Source organism: Periophthalmus magnuspinnatus, chromosome 7 (assembly GCF_009829125.3).
Source record: "Periophthalmus magnuspinnatus isolate fPerMag1 chromosome 7, fPerMag1.2.pri, whole genome shotgun sequence".
NCBI classification, from domain to species: Eukaryota; Metazoa; Chordata; class Actinopteri; order Gobiiformes; family Gobiidae; genus Periophthalmus; species Periophthalmus magnuspinnatus.
The window spans coordinates 11,582,662-11,602,120 of record NC_047132.1 but is presented as its reverse complement, the minus strand read 5'-3'; the positions used below and the strand labels follow the sequence as shown (position 1 = coordinate 11,602,120).

Genomic DNA, 19,459 nt, shown 5'->3' with positions numbered 1-19,459 from the left:
GTTGTTTAAAGAAAATGTTTTTATTAGTATTGTCATATCGGAATTGGTTTTGAGTATCAAGTCTATTTCTTAGTATCAAAATCAAGTTTAAAATTTTAGTATTGTGACAACACTCACACATGCCTTTTTGTTTTTCAGTTCCTTGTTAAATTGAAAATCATGGACTACAGTTTGCTGCTGGGGATTCATGATGTGGGCCGTGCTGAGCGAGAGGAGGAGGAGGGGGAGGAGGTACAGAACGAGGAAGAGCAGGAGACGGAGAACGGTCTAGCGCCCTCTTCTGCCGTAGTGGGGTCATACGGTAACTCCCCTGAAGGCATCGCGGGTTACATGTCGTCTTACAAAGCACTGGGTCCTGGAGAGTATGATCCTTATGTGGACGTGTACGCCGTTAAGAGCTGTTCAGGTAAACATGAACTGACTTAAACACTGGTGTAAAAGGCTAATACTGTGTTTTAGACTGTACAGAGGAATAATACCAGACACGGGCACCAAATCTAGTGTTGAAAACAGATCGACAGTAGAACAGAGAGAATGGACCTTTCTGGAATAGTTTTGAATGATCTTGATCTTGACTACAAGTAACAACAGGGACACATGAACTCTCTCGATACTCGAGTCCAGTCCAGTTAAATTTATTTATAAAGCACATTTAAAAACAACCACCATTGTCCAAAGTGTTGTACAATATAAAGTGTAATCTAATAAAACAAAACATGCAAAAATGCAATAGAACACAACAATACAGTACAAGGGTCCCACTCAGCTCGTGTTAAAAGCCACTGCAAACAAATGAGTTTTCAACAAAGAATATTTAAATATTTAAAGACTGAGCTGTTCTAATACCCAGAGGAAGAATATTTCAGAGTCTGGGGCCAGAAACACGATCTGGACCCGCCTGAAGTGGCTCCTGCTGTTTGGGCTCGGGCCCCGAATGGTTCAGACAAGGGCTGGTCGAGTGGCCAGAAAATAAAAGCAATAAAATAAAATAAAATCAGTAATTTTTATTTTTGCACAGTGTATGATTCTTATTTTAATCTGTTTTAATCTAAATCAGACCAGGGACATTTTCGTTTTTGTATGCCATTATTTAAAAATTTGTAAAAAAAAATTTCTTTACATTGTCAGTTGTTTAACTGCACCATAATCCCACTTTGTAAGTCAGAAAGTCAGGAATAAACCTGTGCCATAATTGGCCCTCGCCACTCACGAAGTGATGGCGAGGGGCATTGTTCTTCCTGGGTTTCTTCTTCTTATTATTGGCCCTCGCCACTCACGAAGTGATGGCGAGGGGCATTGTTCTTCCTGGGTTTCTTCTTCTTATTATTATTATTTTTTTTCTCCCCCTGGGATCGCAATTTTCACCCCCTGAACGTCAACGAAAAGTCTCACATGGGGGTATCAAATCGACCGGCTTGGCAAAAAATTCAAGAAAATATGCATCACGAAAATGACCCACACACACTGGCTCGACAGCGCCACCTAGAAAATTCAAAATTTAAAATGAATTGGAGCCGACATGCATTTTTCACCCTAGCTCGACGAAATTCACACCAGTGATAGAGCTCATGGAGACAAGCAAAAAGCCAATCATAGTGCGGCCCTAGGACGGACAGGAAGTCGGCTATATTGAATCGAAAATTCGCCAAATTTTTCGTTGTGTATTTTCAAAACCCTACTAGTCTCAGGTTTTTGGTCCAAATGAGCTCAGATTTCACACGCCACATCCAGACACATGGGTTTTCAGAACTTATCCACGTTTTCTCCGAATTCCACACGGTTCGCCCGTACACCGCCACCGAAATACGACTTCGTTTCCTGTTTTTTCGATGTCCTCTCACGACCACAGGCATTGCCCTACAGAGCTCACATTCACATCACATATGCGAGATTGGGGCATGAATGGAATGCAATATTAATTTTAATCAAAATGAACACTATAGCGCCCCCTACCATAGGGGTGAAACGCAAACATTATCGGATTCCTACGAAATTCGGGGAATAATTGGGGCATGACGTGGACCAAAAATAATATTACGGGCATAGGTCATTTTTCACACTTGGCCACCAGGGGCGCAAAGACTCCAAAAAAAAATCATTAAAAATGTCTGACACGCACATGCATTGGTCTACACAGCTCAAATTCACATCACACGTGTGAAATGAGGTATGAATAAAATGGATTATTAATTGTAATAAAAATGAACACTATAGCGCCCCTATCATAGGGGTGAACGCCAATATTATCGGATCCTACGAAATTCGGGGAATAAATCAGTGGTATCAGAAGAAACAAAAAATTACATTATGGCCATGAGTCATTTTCCACGGTGGCCACCAGGGGCGCAAATACTAAAAAAAAAAATCATTTAAAAATGTCTGACACGCACATGCATTGGTCTACACAGCTCAAATTCACATCACACGTGTGATATGAGGGTATTAATAAAACGGATTATTAATTATAATAAAAATGAACACTATAGCGCCCCCTACCATATGGTGAAACGCCAATATTATCGGATTCCTACGAAATTCGGGGAATAATCAGTGGTATCAGAAGAAACAAAAAATTACATTATGGCCATGAGTCATTTTCCACGGTTGGCCACCAGGGGGCGCAAATACTAAAAAAAAAATCATTTAAAAATGTCTGACACGCACATGCATTGGTCTACACAGCTCAAATTCACATCACACGTGTGATATGAGGGTATTAATAAAAAGGATTATTAATTATAATAAAAATGAACACTATAGCGCCCCCTACCATATGGGTGAAACGCCAATATTATCGGATTCCTACGAAATTCGGGGAATAAATCAGTGGCATCAGAAGAAACAAAAAATTACATTATGGCCATGAGTCATTTTCCACGGTTGGCCACCAGGGGCGCAAATACTAAAAAAAAAATCATAAAAAAATTTCTGACACGCACATGCATTGGTCTACACAGCTCAAATTCGCATCACACGTGTGGTGTGAGGGTATTAATAGAATGCACTATTAATTGTTATCTTAAATGACACTAATAGCGCCCCCTACAGTAATTGGTAAAATACACAACTTTGTCCGATTGGCATGAAACTTGGGGAGATAATTGGGGGCATTAAAAGGGTCAAAAAAAGTCCATTACACCATACCTGTATTATGTACATGCTTGCCGGTGCAAAGCCACAGACCCCTCTCATATAGAGTCAGGGCCAACACAGCCCAGGGCCACACTGCATATTAACATTGTTCTTCGTTTTTCTGCCAAAAACAATCGCATTTTCACCTCTGAACATTCACGAAAAGTCTCACATGGGGTATAGAATCGACCGGCTCTGCGAAGAATTTCATAAAATTGGTGTCGGCAAATGTCCCATGCCCCCTGACTCGACAGCGCAACCTAAAATTTCACCCCTATGGGAGAGGAGTCTGGTTATTTTTGGAAAACACACACAAAAAGCAGAACAGTGATAGAGAATGGGGGGACAAGCATAAAAATGAATTGAAGCACTGCTCTATGACAGACAGGAAGTCGGCCATTTTGGATCAAAAATTCGCCACTTCATTCGCAGCGTGTTTTCAAAACGCTACTAGTCTCAGGTTTTTGGTCGCAAATGAGCTCAGATTTCACATGCCACATCCAGATACATGAGTTTTCAGAAGTTATCCACGTTTTTCTCCAATTCCACAACGGTTTCGCCCGTACGCCGCCACCAAAATACGCCTTCGTTTCCTGTTTTTTCTATGTCCTCTCACGACCACAGGCATTGCCCTACAGAGCTCCATTCACATCACATATGTGTGATTGGGGCATGAATGGAATGCAATATTAATTTTAATCAAAATGAACACTATAGCGCCCCTACCATAGGGGTGAAACGCCAACATTATCGGATTCCTACGAAATTCGGGGGAATAAATTGGGGGCAATGACGTGGACCAAAAATATATTACGGCATAGGTCATTTTTCACACTTGGCCACCAGGGGCGCAAAGAACTCCAAAAAAAATCATTTAAAATGTCTGACACGCACATGCATGTGTCTACCCAGCTCAAATTCACATCACACGTGTGATATGAGGGTATTAATAAAATGGATTATTAATTGTAATAAAAATGAACACTATAGCGCCCCCTATCATAGGGGTGAAACGCCAATATTATCGGTTTCCTACGAAATTCGGGGAATAAAATCAGGTGGCATCGAAGAAGAAACAAAAATTACATTATGGCCATGAGTCATTTTCCACGGTTGGCCACCAGGGCCGCAAATACTAAAAAAAAAAATCATAAAAAAATTTCTGACACGCACATGCATTGGTCTACACAGCTCAAATTCACATCACACGTGTGATGTGAGGGTATTAATAGAATGCACTATTAATTGTTATCTAAATGAACACTATAGCGCCCCCTACAGTATTGGTAAAATACACAACTTTGTCCGATTGGCATGAAACTTGGGGAGATAATTGTGGGCATTAAAAGGGTCAAAAAAGTCCATTACACCATACCTGTATTATGTACACGGTTGCCGGTGCAAAGCCACAGACCCCTCTCATATAGAGTCAGAGCCACACAGCTCAGGGCCACACTGCATATTAACATTGTTCTTCGTTTTTCCGCCAAAACAATCGCATTTTTCACCCCCTGAACATTCACGAAAAGTCTCACATGGGGGTATAGAATCGACCGGCTCGGCAAAAAAATTCATAAAATTGGTGTCGGGAAAAATGTCCCCATGCCCCCTGACTCGACGGCGCCACCTAAAAATTCACAGGCATTGCCCTACAGAGCTCACATTCACATCACATATGCAAGATTGGGCCTTGAATGGAATGCAATATTAATTTTAATCAAAATGAACACTATAGCGCCCCCTACCATAGAGGTGAAATGCCAACATTATCCAATTCCTATGAAATTTGGGGCATCAATTCATGGTCTCAGAAGAAACAAAAAATTACATTAGGGCCATGGGTTATTTTCCACTGTTGGCCACCAGGGGCGCAATGAATTGAAAAGAAATTGGCACTTGGCACTTTGACTTGCATGTCTATGAATTATATCTACTCCTAGGTTTTTCATCCGAATTACATCAAACTCCACATACAGCATGTACATATGTCGATTGTCAATAATCATCCACGTTTTGGGGATATTCTTTATGGTTCATGAGTAGGATGCCCTCAAAATATGACTTCGTCATTGGATTTAAATTCCTACACGACTTTTCCTTAAGTGCAAATGAAACCTATCTAGTCCTAGGTTTTTCATGCAAATTTCCTCAAACTCCACATACAGCATGTACACATGATTATTGTCAATAATCATCCACGTTTTGGGGATATTCTTTCTGGTTTATGCACAGCACACTGTCAAAATATGACTGCTTTCCTGCATATTTGATTCCCTCTCACAGACACGTGGATCAGACTAAAAAGCTCAAATTCTAATCACTGATGCGGATTAAAACTGAATAGAGAAACATTATAAACATGTGGCCAGTGACCTCCATAGCGCCCCCTACTGTACAGGTAAAAAACTCAACTTTGTCCGATTGGCATGAAAGTTGGTGATATCATTGTGGACCTCAAAAGAGGCAAAAAAAGTCCATTACACCATACCTGTATTGTGCACGAGGTTGCCGGTTCAACGCCGTGGACCTCCATTATAATGTGTTGGTCACACATATTTATATAGAAACTGTGTGAAGGGGGCAGATTGCAGCCGTGGGGTGGGCAGGCGGGGAAAATGGTGCGTGGGGGCGGTGGCCGGCCCCGGGCGGTCGCTTGGGGGGGCGGTCGCGCGGGGGGCGAGGGCCATCATCGCCGCTTGCGGCTTTAATTATTATTTTTTTTCCCCCCCTGGGATCGCAATTTTCACCCCTGAACGTCAACGAAAAGTCTCACATGGGGGTATCAAATCGACCGGCTTGGCAAAAATTCAAGAAAATATGCATCACGAAAATGACCCACGCACACTGGCTCGACAGCGCCACCTAGAAAATTCAAATTTTAAAATGAATTGGGAGCCGACACGCATTTTTCGCCCTAGCTTGACGAAATTCACAACAGTGATAGAGCTCATGGAGACAAGCAAAAAAGCCAATCATAGTGCGGGCCCTAGGACGGACAGGAAGTCGTGCTATATTGAATCGAAAATTCGCCAAATTTTTCGCAGCGTGTTTCAAAACGCTACTAGTCTCAGGTTTTTGGTCCAAATGAGCTCAGATTTCACATGCCAATCAGACACATGGGTTTTTCAAAAGTTATCCACGTTTTCTCCAAATTCCACACGGTTTCGCCCGTACGCCGCCACCGAAATATGCCTTCGTTTCCTGTTTTTTCAATGTCCTCTCACGACCACAGGCATTGCCCTACAGAGCTCACATTCACATCACATATGCGAGATTGTGGCATGAGTGGAATGCAATATTAATTTTAGTCAAAATGAACACTATAGCCGCCCCCTACCATAGGGTGAAACGCAAACATTATCGGATTCCTACGAAATTCGGGAAATAATTAGGGGGCATGACGTGGACCAAAAAATAATATTACGGGCATAGGTCATTTTTCACACTTGGCCACCAGGGGCGCAAAGACTCCAAAAAAATCATTTAAAAATGCCTGACACGCACATGCATTGGTCTACACAGCTCAAATTCACATCACACGTGTGATATGAGGGTATTAATAAAATGGATTATTAATTGTAATAAAAATGAACACTATAGCGCCCCCTACCATAGGGGTGAAACGCCAACATTATCGGATTCCTACGAAATTCGGGGAATAAATCAGTGGCATCACAAGAAACAAAAAATTACATTATGGCTATGAGTAATTTTCCACGGTTGGCCACCAGGGGCGCAAATACTAAAAAAAAAAATCATTAAAAAATTTCTGACACGCACATGCATTGGTCTACACAGCTCAAATTCACATCACACGTGTGATATGAGGGTATTAATAAAATGGATTATTAATTGTAATAAAAATGAACACTATAGCGCCCCCTATCATAGGGGTGAAACGCGAATATTATCGGATTCCTACGAAATTCAGGGAATATAGCAGTGGCATCAGAAGAAACAAAAAATTACATTATGGCCATGAGTAATTTTCACGGTTGGCCACCAGGGGCGCAAATACTAAAAAAAAAATCATAAAAAATTTCTGACACGCACATGCATTGGTCTACACAGCTCAAATTCACATCACACGTGTGATATTAGTGTATTAATAGAATGCACTGTTAATTGTTATCTAAATGAACACTATAGCGCCCCCTACAGTATTGGTAAAATACACAACTTTGTCCGATTGGTATGAAACTTGGGGAGATAATTGTGGGCATTAAAAGGGGTCAAAAAAGTCAATTACACTATACCTGTATTATGTACGTGGTTGCCGGTGCAAAGCCACAGACCCCCTCATATAGAGTCAGGGCCCACACAGCCCAGGGCCACACTGCATATTAACATTGTTCTTCGTTTTTTCCGCCAATACAATCGCATTTTTCACCCCCTGAACATTCACGAAAAGTCTCACATGGGGGTATAGAATCGACCGGCTCGGCGAAAAATTTCATAAAATTGGTGTCGGCAAAATGTTCCACGCCCCCTGACTCGACAGCGCCACCTAAAAATTCACCCCTATGGGAGAGGAGCCTGGTTTATTTTGGAAAACACACACAAAAATCAGAACAGTGATAGAGAATGGGGGGACAAGCATAAATATGAATTGAAGCACTGCTCTATGACAGACAGGAAGTCGGCCATTTTGGATCAAAAATTTGCCACTTCATTCGCAGCGTGTTTTCAAAAACGCTACTAGTCTCAGGTTTTTGGTCCAAATGAGCTCAGATTTCACATGCCACATCCAGACACATGGGTTTTCAAAAGTATCCACGTTTTCTCCAAGTTCCACACGGTTCGCCCGTACGCTGCCACCGAAATATGCCTTCGTTTCCTGTTTTTTCGATGTCCTCTCACGACCACAGGCATTGCCCTACAGAGCTCACACTCACATCACATATGCGAGATTGTGGCATGAGTGGAATGCAATATTAATTTTAATCAAAATGAACACTATAGCGCCCCCTACCATAGGGGTGAAACGCAAACATTATCGGATTCCTACGAAATTCGGGAATAAATTGGGGGCATGACGTGGACCAAAAAATAATATTACGGGCATAGGTCATTTTTCACACTTGGCCACCAGGGGCGCAAAGACTCCAAATAAAATCATTGAAAAATGTCTGACACGCACATGCATTGGTCTACACAGCTCAAATTAAAATCACCCATGTGATATGAGGGTATTAATAAAATGGAGTATTAATTGTAGTAAAAATGAACACTATAGCGCCCCCTACCATAGGGGTGAAACGCCAACATTATCGGATTCCTACGAAATTCGGGGAATAAATCGGTGGCATCAGAAGAAACAAAAAATTACATTATGGCCATGGGTTATTTTCCACTGTTGGCCACCAGGGGCGCAATGAATTGAAAAGAAATTGGCACTTGGCACTTTGACTTTGCATGTCTATGAATTATATCTACTCCTAGGTTTTTTCATGCGAATTACATCAAACTCCACATACAGCATGTAATATGTCGATTGTCAATAATCATCCACGTTTTGGGGATATTCTTTATGGTTCATGAGTAGGATGCCCTCAAAATATGACTTCGTCATTGGATTTAAATTCCTACAACGACTTTTCCTTAAGTGCAAATGAAACCTATCTAGTCCTAGGTTTTTCATCCAAATTTCCTCAAACTCCACATACAGCATGTACACATGATTATTGTCAATAATCATCCACGTTTTGGGGATATTCTTTCTGGTTTATGCACACCACACTGTCAAAATATGACTGCTTTCCTGCATATTTGATTCCTTGTCACAGACACATGGATCAGCCTAAAAAGCTCTAATCACTGATGTGGATTAAAACTGTGAATAGAGAACCATAATAAACATGTGGCCAGTGACCTCCATAGCGCCCCCCTACAGTATTGTAAAAAACACAACTTTGTCCGATTGCATGAAAGTTGGTGAGATCATTGTGGACCTCAAAAGAGGCAAAAAAGTCCATTCCACTATACCTGTATTGTGCACGAGGTTGCCGGTTCAACGCGTGTACCTCCATTATAATGTGTGGGTCACACATATTTATATAGAAACTGTGTTGAAGGGGGGCGGATTGCGGCCGTGGGGTGGCGGGGGAAATGGTGCGTGGGGGGGCGGTGGCCGGCCCCGGGCGGGTCGCGTGGGGAGGCGGTCGTGCAGGGAGGCGGTCGTGCGGGGAGGCGGTCGTGCGGGGAGGCGGTCGCGCGGGGGGCGAGGGCCATCATCGCCGCTTGCGGCTTTAAATTAAGATTGTTCTTCCTTCCCTCCTTTCGTTTTTTCTGCCCAAAAAAATGCATTTTTCACCCCCTGAACATGCACGAAAAGTCTCACATGGTGGTATAGGATCGACCGGCTCGGTGAAAAATTTCATAAAATTGGTTGTCAGGAAAATGTCCCATGTCCCCCTGACTCGACAGCGCCACCTAAAATTTCACCCCTATGGGAGAGGAGCCTGGTTAATTTTGGAAAACATGCACAAAATTCGGAACAGTGATAGAGCACCATCGGACAAGCATAAAAATGAATAGAAGCACTGCTCTATGACGAACAGTAAGTCGGCCATATTGGATCGAATATTCGCCATCTTTTTCTGTGTGTGTTTTCAAAACGCTACTAGTCTCAGGTTTTTGGTCCAAATGAGCTCAGATTTCACATGCCACATCCAGACACATAGGTTTTCATAAAACATCCACGTTTTGTCCGAATTCCACACGGTTCGCCCGTACACCGCCGTCGAAAAATGCCTTTGTTTCCTGTTATTTCGATGTCCTCTCACGACCACAGGCATTGCCCTACAGAGCTCACATTCACATCACATATGTGTGATTGGGGCATGAATGGAATGCAATATTAATTTTAATCAAAATTGAACACTATAGCGCCCCCTACCTTAGGGGTGAATCACCAACATTATCGGATTCCTTTCGAAATTCGGGGAATAAATCGAGGGCATCAGACGAAACAAAAAATTACATTATGGTCATGAGTCATTTTCCACATTTGGCCACCAGGGGCGCAAACACTCAAAAAAAATCATTAAAATTTTTTTACACGCACATACATTGTTCTAGACAGCTGAAATTCTCATCACACATGTGATATTAGTGTATTAATAGAATGCACTATTAATTGTTATCTAAATGAACACTATAGCGCCCCCTACAGTATTGGTAAAATACTCAACTTTGTCCGATTGGCATGAAACTTGGGGAGATACTTTTGGGCATTAAAAGGGGCAAAAAAGTCCAATTACACCATACCTGTATTGTGCACGAGGTTGCCGGTTCAACACCGTGGACCTCCATTATAATGTGTTGGTCACACATATTTAAATAGAAACTGTGTGAAGGGGGTGGATTGCGGCCGTGGGGTGGCCAGGCAGGGGAAAATAAGTGCGTGGGGGCGGTGGCCGGCCCGGGCGGTCGCGTGGGGGGGCGGTCGCGGCGGGTGGCGAGGGCTATCATCGCCGCTTGCGGCTTTAAATTAACATTGTTCTTCCTTCCCTCCTTTCGTTTTTTCTGCCCAAACAAATGCATTTTTCACCCCCTGAACATGCACGAAAAGTCTCACATGGGGTATAGAATCGACCGGCTCGGTGAAAAAGTTCATAAAATTGGTGTCGGGAAAATGTCCCATGCCCCCTGACTCGACAGCGCCACCTAAAAATTTTCACCCCTATGGGAGAGGAGCCTGGTTAATTTTGGAAAACACACACAAAATTCGGACAGTGATAGAGCACCTTCGGACAGCATAAAAAATGAATAGAAGCACTGCTCTATGACGAACAGGAAATCGGCCATATTGGATCGAATACTCGCCACTTCATTTGCAGCGTGTTTTCAAAACGCTACTAGTCGCAGGGTTTTGGTCCAAATGACTCAGATTTCACATGCCACATCTGGACACATGGGTTTTCATAAAACATCCACGTTTTGTCCGAATTCCACACGGTTCGCCCGTACGCCGCCGCCGAAAAATGCCTTTTTCCTGTTATTTCGATGTCCTCTCACGACCACAGGCATTGCCCTACAGAGCTCACATTCACATCACATATGCGTGATTGGGGCATGAATGGAATGCAATATTAATTTTAATCAAAATGAACACTATAGCGCCCCCTACCATAGGGGTGAAACGCCAACATTATCGGATTCCTACGAAATTCGGGGAATAAATTGGGGGCATGACGTGGACCAAAAAATAATATTACGGGCATAGGTCATTTTTCACACTTGGCCACCAGGGGCGCAAAGACTCCAAAAAAAATCATTGAAAAATGTCTGACACGCACATGCATTGGTCTACACAGCTCAAATTCACATCACACGTGTGATATGAGGGTATTAATAAAATGGATTATTAATTGTAATAAAAATGAACACTATAGCGCCCCCTATCATAGGGGTTAAACGCCATTATTATCGGATTCCTACGAAATTCGGGGAATAAATCAGTGGCATCAGAAGAAACAAAAAATTACATTATGGCCATGAGTCATTTTCCACGGTTGGCCACCAGGGGCGCAAATACTAAAAAAAAAATCATAAAAAAATTTCTGACACGCACATGCATTGGTCTACACAGCTCAAATTCACATCACACGTGTGATATCAGGGTATTAACAGAATGCACTATTAATTGTTATCTAAATGAACACTATAGCGCCCCCTACAGTATTGGTAAAATACACAACTTTGTCCGATTGGCATGAAACTTGGGGAGATAATTGTGAGCATTAAAAGGGTCAAAAAAGTCCATTACACCATACCTGTATTATGTACGTGGTTGCCGGTGCTAAGCCACAGACCCCTCTCATATGGAGTCAGGGCCACACAGCTCAGGGCCACACTGCATATTAACATTGTTCTTCGTTTTTCCGCCAAAACAATCGCATTTTTCACCCCCTGAACATTCACGAAAAGTCTCACATGGGGGTATAGAATCGACCGGCTTGGTGAAAAATTTCATAAAATTGGTGTCGGGAAAATGTCCCATGCCCCCTGACTCGACAGCGCCACCTAAAATTTCACCCCTATGGGAGAGGAGCCTGGTTTATTTTGGAAAACACACACAAAAATCAGAACAGTGATAGAGAATGGGGGGACAAGCATAAATATGAATTGAAGCACTGCTCTATGACAGACAGGAAGTCGGCCATTTTGGATAAAAAATTCGCCACTTCATTCGCAGCGTGTTTTCAAAACGCTACTAGTCTCAGGTTTTTGGTCCAAATGAGCTCAGATTTCACATGCCACATCCAGACACATGGGTTTTCAAAAGTTATCCACGTTTTCTCCAAATTCCACACGGTTCGCCCGTACGCCGCCACCGAAATACGCCTTTGTTTCCTGTTTTTTCGATGTCCTCTCACGACCACAGGCATTGCCCTACAGAGCTCACATTCACATCACATATGCGAGACTGGGGCATGAGTGGAATGCAATATTAATTTTAATCAAAATGAACACTATAGCGCCCCCTACCAAAGGGGTGAAACGCAAACATTATCGGATTCCTACGAAATTCGGGGAATAAATTGGGGGCATGACGTGGACCAAAAAATAATATTACGGGCATAGGTCATTTTTCACACTTGGCCACCAGGGGCGCAAAGACTCCAAAAAAAATCATTAAAAAATGTCTGACACGCACATGCATTGGTCTACACAGCTCAAATTCACATCACACGTGTGATATGAGGGTATTAATAAAATGGATTATTAATTGTAATAAAAATGAACACTATAGCGCCCCCTACCATAGGGGTGAAAGCCAACATTATCGGATTCCTTCGAAATTCGGGTAATAAATCGGTGGCATCAGATGACACAAAAAATTACATTATGGCTATGAGTAATTTTCCACGGTTGGCCACCAGGGGCGCAAATACTAAAAAAAAAATCATTAAAAAATTTCTGACACGCACATGCATTGGTCTACACAGCTGAAATTCTCATCACACATGTGATATTAGTGTATTAATAGAATGCACTATTAATTGTTATGTAAATGAACACTATAGCGCCCCCTACAGTATTGGTAAAATACACAACTTTGTCCGATTGGCATGAAACTTGGGGAGATAATTGTGGGCATTAAAAGGGTCAAAAAAGTCCATTACATCATACCTGTATTATGTACACGGTTGCCGGTGCAAAGCCACAGACCCCTCTCATATAGAGTCAGAGCCACACAGCTCAGGGCCACACTGCATGTTAACATTGTTCTTCGTTTTTCCGCCAAAACAATCGCATTTTTCACCCCCTGAACATTCACGAAAAGTCTCACATGGGGGTATAGAATCGACCGGCTTGGTGAAAAATTTCATAAAATTGGTGTCGGCAAAATGTCCCATGCCCCCTGACTCGACGGCGCCACCTAAAATTTCACCCCTATGGGAGAGGAGCCTGGTTTATTTTGGAAAACACACACAAAAATCAGAACAGTGATAGAGAATGGGGGGACAAGCATAAATATGAATTGAAGCACTGCTCTATGACAGACAGGAAGTCGGCTATATTGAATCGAAAATTCGCCAAATTTTTCGCTGCGTGTTTTCAAAACGCTACTAGTCTCAGGTTTTTGGTCCAAATGAGCTCAGATTTCACATGCCACATCCAGACACATGGCTTTTCAAAAGTTATCCACGTTTTCTCCAAATTCCACACGGTTCGCCCATACGCCGCCACCGAAATATGCCTTAGTTTCCTGTTTTTACGATGTCCTCTCACGACCACAGGCATTGCCCTACAGAGCTCACATTCACATCACATATGCGTGATTGGGGCATGAATGGAATGCAATATTAATTTTAATCAAAATGAACACTATAGCGCCCCCTACCATAGGGGTGAAACGCCAACATTATCGGATTCCTACGAAATTCGGGGAATAAATTGGGGGCATGACGTGGACCAAAAAATAATATTACGGGCATAGGTCATTTTTCACACTTGGCCACCAGGGGCGCAAAGACTCCAAAAAAAATCATTGAAAAATGTCTGACACGCACATGCATTGGTCTACACAGCTCAAATTCACATCACACGTGTGATATGAGGGTATTAATAAAATGGATTATTAATTGTAATAAAAATGAACACTATAGCGCCCCCTATCATAGGGGTGAAACGCCATTATTATAGGATTCCTACGAAATTCGGGGAATAAATCAGTGGCATCAGAAGAAACAAAAAATTACATTATGGCCATGAGTCATTTTCCACGGTTGGCCACCAGGGGCGCAAATACTAAAAAAAAAATCATAAAAAAATTTCTGACACGCACATGCATTGGTCTACACAGCTCAAATTCACATCACACGTGTGATATGAGGGTATTAACAGAATGCACTATTAATTGTTATCTAAATGAACACTATAGCGCCCCCTACAGTATTGGTAAAATACACAACTTTGTCCGATTGGCATGAAACTTGGGGAGATAATTGTGAACCTCAAAAGGGGCAAAAAAGTCCATTACACCATACCTGTATTGTGCACGAGGTTGCCGGTTCAACGCCGTGGACCTCCATTATAATGTGTTGGTCACACATATTTATATAGAAACTGTGTGAAGGGGGGCGGATTGCGGCCGTGGGGTGGCCGGGTGGGGAAAATGGTGTGTGGGGGCAGTGGCCAGCCCCGGGCGGTTGCATGGGGGGGCGGTCGCATGGGGGGCGAGGGCCATCATCGCCGCTTGCGGCTTTAAATTAACATTGTTCTTCCTTCCCTCCTTTCGTTTTTTCTGCCCAAACAAATGCATTTTTCACCCCCTGAACATGCACGAAAAGTCTCACATGGGGGTATAGAATCGACCGGCTCGGTGAAAAATTTCATAAAATTGGTGTCGGGAAAATGTCCCATGCCCCCTGACTCGACAGCGCCACCTAAAATTTCACCCCTATGGGAGAGGAGCCTGGTTAATTTTGGAAAACACACACAAAATTCGGAACAGTGATAGAGCACCTTCGGACAAGCATAAAAATGAATAGAAGCACTGCTCTATGACGAACAGGAAATCGGCCATATTGGATCGAATATTCGCCACTTCATTTGCAGCGTGTTTTCAAAACGCTACTAGTCTCAGGTTTTTGGTCCAAATGAGCTCAGATTTCACATGCCACATCTGGACACATGGGTTTTCATAAAACATCCACGTTTTGTCCGAATTCCACACGGTTCGCCCGTACGCCGCCGCCGAAAAATGCCTTTGTTTCCTGTTATTTCGATGTCCTCTCACGACCACAGGCATTGCCCTACAGAGCTCACATTCACATCACATATGCGTGATTGGGGCATGAATGGAATGCAATATTAATTTTAATCAAAATGAACACTATAGCGCCCCCTACCATAGGGGTGAAACGCCAACATTATCGGATTCCTACGAAATTCGGGGAATAAATTGGGGGCATGACGTGGACCAAAAAATAATATTACGGGCATAGGTCATTTTTCACACTTGGCCACCAGGGGCGCAAAGACTCCAAAAAAAATCATTGAAAAATGTCTGACACGCACATGCATTGGTCTACACAGCTCAAATTCACATCACACGTGTGATATGAGGGTATTAATAAATGGATTATTAATTGTAATAAAAATGAACACTATAGCGCCCCCTATCATAGGGGTTAAACGCCATTATTATCGGATTCCTACGAAATTCGGGGAATAAATCAGTGGCATCAGAAGAAACAAAAAATTACATTATGGCCATGAGTCATTTTCCACGGTTGGCCACCAGGGCGCAAATACTAAAAAAAAAATCATAAAAAAATTTCTGACACGCACATGCATTGGTCTACAGCTCAAATTCACATCACACGTGTGATATCAGGGTATTAACAGAATGCACTATTAATTGTTATCTAAATGAACACTATAGCGCCCCCTACAGTATTGGTAAAATACACAACTTTGTCCGATTGGCATGAAACTTGGGGAGATAATTGTGAGCATTAAAAGGGTCAAAAAAGTCCATTACACCATACCTGTATTATGTACGTGGTTGCCGTGCTAAGCCACAGACCCCTCTCATATGGAGTCAGGGCCACACAGCTCAGGGCCACACTGCATATTAACATTGTTCTTCGTTTTCCGCCAAAAATCGCATTTTCACCCCCTGAACATTCACGAAAAGTCTCACATGGGGGTATAGAATCGACCGGCTTGGTGAAAAATTTCATAAAATTGGTGTCGGGAAAATGTCCCATGCCCCCTGACTCGACAGCGCCACCTAAAAATTCACCCCTATGGGAGAGGAGCCTGGTTTATTTTGGAAAACACACACAAAAATCAGAACAGTGATAGAGAATGGGGGGACAAGCATAAATATGAATTGAAGCACTGCTCTATGACAGACAGGAAGTCGGCCATTTTGGATAAAAAATTCGCCACTTCATTCGCAGCGTGTTTTCAAAACGCTACTAGTCTCAGGTTTTTGGTCCAAATGAGCTCAGATTTCACATGCCACATCCAGACACATGGGTTTTCAAAAGTTATCCACGTTTTCTCCAAATTCCACACGGTTCGCCCGTACGCCGCCACCGAAATACGCCTTTGTTTCCTGTTTTTTCGATGTCCTCTCACGACCACAGGCATTGCCCTACAGAGCTCACATTCACATCACATATGCGAGACTGGGGCATGAGTGGAATGCAATATTAATTTTAATCAAAATGAACACTATAGCGCCCCCTACCATAGGGGTGAAACGCAAACATTATCGGATTCCTACGAAATTCGGGGAATAAATTGGGGGCATGACGTGGACCAAAAAATAATATTACGGGCATAGGTCATTTTTCACACTTGGCCACCAGGGGCGCAAAGACTCCAAAAAAAATCATTTAAAAATGTCTGACACGCACATGCATTGGTCTACACAGCTCAAATTCACATCACACGTGTGATATGAGGGTATTAATAAAATGGATTATTAATTGTAATAAAAATGAACACTATAGCGCCCCCTACCATAGGGGTGAAAGCCAACATTATCGGATTCCTTCGAAATTCGGGTAATAAATCGGTGGCATCAGATGACACAAAAAATTACATTATGGCTATGAGTAATTTTCCACGGTTGGCCACCAGGGGCGCAAATACTAAAAAAAAATCATTAAAAAATTTCTGACACGCACATGCATTGGTCTACACAGCTGAAATTCTCATCACACATGTGATATTAGTGTATTAATAGAATGCACTATTAATTGTTATGTAAATGAACACTATAGCGCCCCCTACAGTATTGGTAAAATACACAACTTTGTCCGATTGGCATGAAACTTGGGGAGATAATTGTGGGCATTAAAAGGGTCAAAAAAGTCCATTACATCATACCTGTATTATGTACACGGTTGCCGGTGCAAAGCCACAGACCCCTCTCATATAGAGTCAGAGCCACACAGCTCAGGGCCACACTGCATGTTAACATTGTTCTTCGTTTTTCCGCCAAAACAATCGCATTTTTCACCCCCTGAACATTCACGAAAAGTCTCACATGGGGGTATAGAATCGACCGGCTTGGTGAAAAATTTCATAAAATTGGTGTCGGCAAAATGTCCTATGCCCCTGACTCGACGGCGCCACCTAAAATTTCACCCTATGGGAGAGGAGCCTGGTTTATTTGGAAAACACACACAAAAATCAGAACAGTGATAGAGAATGGGGGGACAAGCATAAATATGAATTGAAGCACTGCTCTATGACAGACAGGAAGTCGGCTATATTGAATCGAAAATTCGCCAAATTTTTCGCTGCGTGTTTTCAAAACGCTACTAGTCTCAGGTTTTTGGTCCAAATGAGCTCAGATTTCACATGCCACATCCAGACACATGGCTTTTCAAAAGTTATCCACGTTTTCTCCAAATTCCACACGGTTCGCCCATACGCCGCCACCGAAATATGCCTTAGTTCCTGTTTTTACGATGTCCTCTCACGACCACAGGCATTGCCCTACAGAGCTCACATTCACATCACATATGCGTGATTGGGGCATGAATGGAATGCAATATTAATTTTAATCAAAATGAACACTATAGCGCCCCCTACCATAGGGGTGAAACGCCAACATTATCGGATTCCTACGAAATTCGGGGAATAAATTGGGGGCATGACGTGGACCAAAAAAATAATATTACGGGCATAGGTCATTTTTCACACTTGGCCACCAGGGGCAAAGACTCCAAAAAAAATCATTGAAAAATGTCTGACACGCACATGCATTGGTCTACACAGCTCAAATTCACATCACACGTGTGATATGAGGGTATTAATAAAATGGATTATTAATTGTAATAAAAATGAACACTATAGCGCCCCCTATCATAGGGGTGAAACGCCATTATTATAGGATTCCTACGAAATTCGGGGAATAAATCAGTGGCATCAGAAGAAACAAAAAATTACATTATGGCCATGAGTCATTTTCCACGGTTGGCCACCAGGTGCGCAAATACTAAAAAAAAAATCATAAAAAAATTTCTGACACGCACATGCATTGGTCTACACAGCTCAAATTCACATCACACGTGTGATATGAGGGTATTAACAGAATGCACTATTAATTGTTATCTAAATGAACACTATAGCGCCCCCTACAGTATTGGTAAAATACACAACTTTGTCGATTGGCATGAAACTTGGGGAGATAATTGTGAACCTCAAAAGGGGCAAAAAAGTCCATTACACCATACCTGTATTGTGCACGAGGTTGCCGGTTCAACGCCGTGGACCTCCATTATAATGTGTTGGTCACACATATTTATATAGAAACTGTGTGAAGGGGGGCGGATTGCGGCCGTGGGTGGCCGGGTGGGGAAAATGGTGTGTGGGGGCAGTGGCCAGCCCCGGGCGGTTGCATGGGGGGGCGGTCGCATGGGGGGCGAGGGCCATCATCGCCGCTTGCGGCTTTAATTATCCTTGATTTCACTGTTTTGCGATGTTGTGATATCGATTAAAACAAACATGGTGACACCCACAGACCAACTTCAGCCATTTGATCAAGAACAGACTTTAGTTTGTGAAAAACATGCAGAGTAAAGAGCTTTGTGCTTTTGTAGAGGGAAAAACGTCTAGCTAAATCCAGTTGAGAAAAAAGCTCAAAATTAGATTTTTTTGTCTTGTTCTGCCATTTTAACGCATTGACCAATCAGATTCAAATAATCGGCCTGACGTTCTGCCTTTTCCCGATTGCTTTCAGCTCTAGTCGACATTAAATCTTTTATTACACAAACTCTGGAGTGCGTTCTGTGAGCATACATGTTTATTTATGTCTTTGATATGAGTCAGGTGTTGTGATGTTTTTCCT

The 19,459-nt window shown here is 42.5% G+C and overlaps 1 protein-coding gene across 1 annotated transcript in view; it reads left to right on the top strand.

Moving 5' to 3' along the window:
- pip4k2ca (phosphatidylinositol-5-phosphate 4-kinase, type II, gamma a) overlaps positions 1 to 19,459 on the top strand; it is a 34,373-nt gene that overhangs the window by 12,621 nt on the left and 2,293 nt on the right. Inside the window, exon 8 of the mRNA XM_033970187.2 lies at positions 139 to 406. Within this exon, the coding sequence (XP_033826078.1) occupies positions 139 to 406 (268 nt within the window). The remainder of the gene's footprint in view (positions 1 to 138; positions 407 to 19,459) is intronic.